This window comes from Gracilinanus agilis, chromosome 2 (assembly GCF_016433145.1).
Source record: "Gracilinanus agilis isolate LMUSP501 chromosome 2, AgileGrace, whole genome shotgun sequence".
In the NCBI taxonomy this organism is placed as follows: domain Eukaryota; kingdom Metazoa; phylum Chordata; class Mammalia; order Didelphimorphia; family Didelphidae; genus Gracilinanus; species Gracilinanus agilis.
The window spans coordinates 648379701-648381364 of NC_058131.1; the positions used below are offsets into that span (position 1 = coordinate 648379701).

General features: G+C 58.7%; 1 protein-coding gene across 1 annotated transcript in view; it reads left to right on the forward strand.

Annotated features, from left to right (window-relative positions):
• Positions 1-294: 294 nt before the first annotated feature.
• Positions 295-1664, forward strand: part of PI4K2A (phosphatidylinositol 4-kinase type 2 alpha) — a 27586-nt gene continuing 26216 nt past the window's right edge. Inside the window, exon 1 of the mRNA XM_044662676.1 lies at positions 295-747. Coding sequence (XP_044518611.1) covers positions 295-747 — 453 coding nt within the window. The remainder of the gene's footprint in view (positions 748-1664) is intronic.

A 1664-nucleotide genomic window follows, 5' to 3' on the forward strand; every position in this document is an offset into this window, starting at 1 on the left:
TCAGCAGTGTCTTCTGCAAGAGTGGAAAGATGAAAGGCCCTACACCTGGGCACATGCGCAGTCTTACTCAAGAGGCGGGATGCTGAACGAGAGAAAGGGAGTAGTTGCGTCGGAGCGGGTTTTGATTGGTCAGAGTTCGCGTGAGGGGCCGTCCCTTCTCGTCACCATGTAAACAGGGCCCGGAGGGGGCGGGGCTTCCGGGGGCGGGGCCGGGCTGGCTGGGGAGTGACGCCGATTGGTCCGGTCCTGAGGCTTCGCTGAGCCGAGCGCGTCCGGGAGCCGGCCGCCTCAGGGATGGACGAAACGAGCCCCCTGGTGTCCCCGGAGCGGGCCCACCCCCCGGACTACACGTTCCCGTCGGGCCCGGGCCCTGGCGCTCACTTCCCTCAGGTGCCGGGGGCCGTGGTGCGGGTGGTACCGCCGTCCGGCCTGGGGCCGTCGCCTCCGGGCTCCCCGGGCCGGGACCGGGAGCGGCAGCCTCTGCTGGAGCGGTGCCCTGGCGGGGCGCGGGCCGCGGCGGTCCAGGCGCAGGCCCAGGCTGTGGCGGCCCAAGCTCAGGCCCTGGCGGCCCAGGCCCACGCGGCGGCGCAGGCGGCGCAGGCCCAGCGGGAGCGGAACGAGTTTCCGGACGACCCCGAGTTCGCCGAAGTGGTGCGGCTGGCCGAGCTGGCGAGCGAGCGCGGCATCTACCCCGAGCGCATCTACCAGGGCTCCAGCGGTAGCTACTTCGTCAAGGACCCCCAGGGGGTGAGCGCGGGGCTGGGGGCGGTGCGGGAGGCTGGGGCTAGAGGGGCCCGCTGCCTGGGAACCAAAGGAAACTCGTCGTGGGCAGACCGCTGGGGAACTTAGAACCAAATCAGAACCCAATTAGGACAGGAAGGAAACGAAAGAGGAAGCTGAGGTGTGGGGAGGCGGCTGACCAGGCTCATGATTTGAGGAGAATCACTTGCCAAGAGATGCTGCTATGCGATCCAGCAGCTTCCTTTGCTCCAGCCCACTGGAAGTATCTCGGTGACTAATCCCCAGGCAGAGGTTTCGGCCCGATCTTTTCCTTTGTGTCCAAAAACCTGAGGAGTTCATTGAAGTCAGGTGAGCATTCTGAGGCCCTGAATGTCCATTTCAGACTCTGGAGCTGATCCATACCAATAATGATACCTGAAAGCTGAGGGATCCAAGTCACCTCTCGAGCATGTTTGCAAGTGCCGACCACTGAGTGGGTGGCCTTGGCAGTGAAAGTGGTTGTCCTGCTTTTTGCTCAGTTCTCCTGGAAACTGATGCAACTCTTTCTTACAGTCCTTAATGGAGAAAGCATAGGGCTGTCAGGCGTCTTCCTCTTCTCTCTTTCAAACAGAGAGTTTCTAATTTTTGTCCCATTAGGCAAGTTCCAGATTTTATTTAAGCCTACAGACTGTATGTAGGAGGAGAATATCTGTCCACAACTTTTGCTTACTTTTGGAAAATAAACAGTAATTTAGGCCATTTGATTTAAATCATATCAGAGGTGTCATTGATAAAAACAGTGTGTTCAGCTCTTTCCTTAAAAACCTCTCAAGAAAATCTGACCTCGGATACTTCCTAGCAGTGTGACCCTGGGCAAATCACTTAACCCCCATTGCCTAGCCCATACCACTCTTCTGCCTTGTAACCAATACACATGATCTATT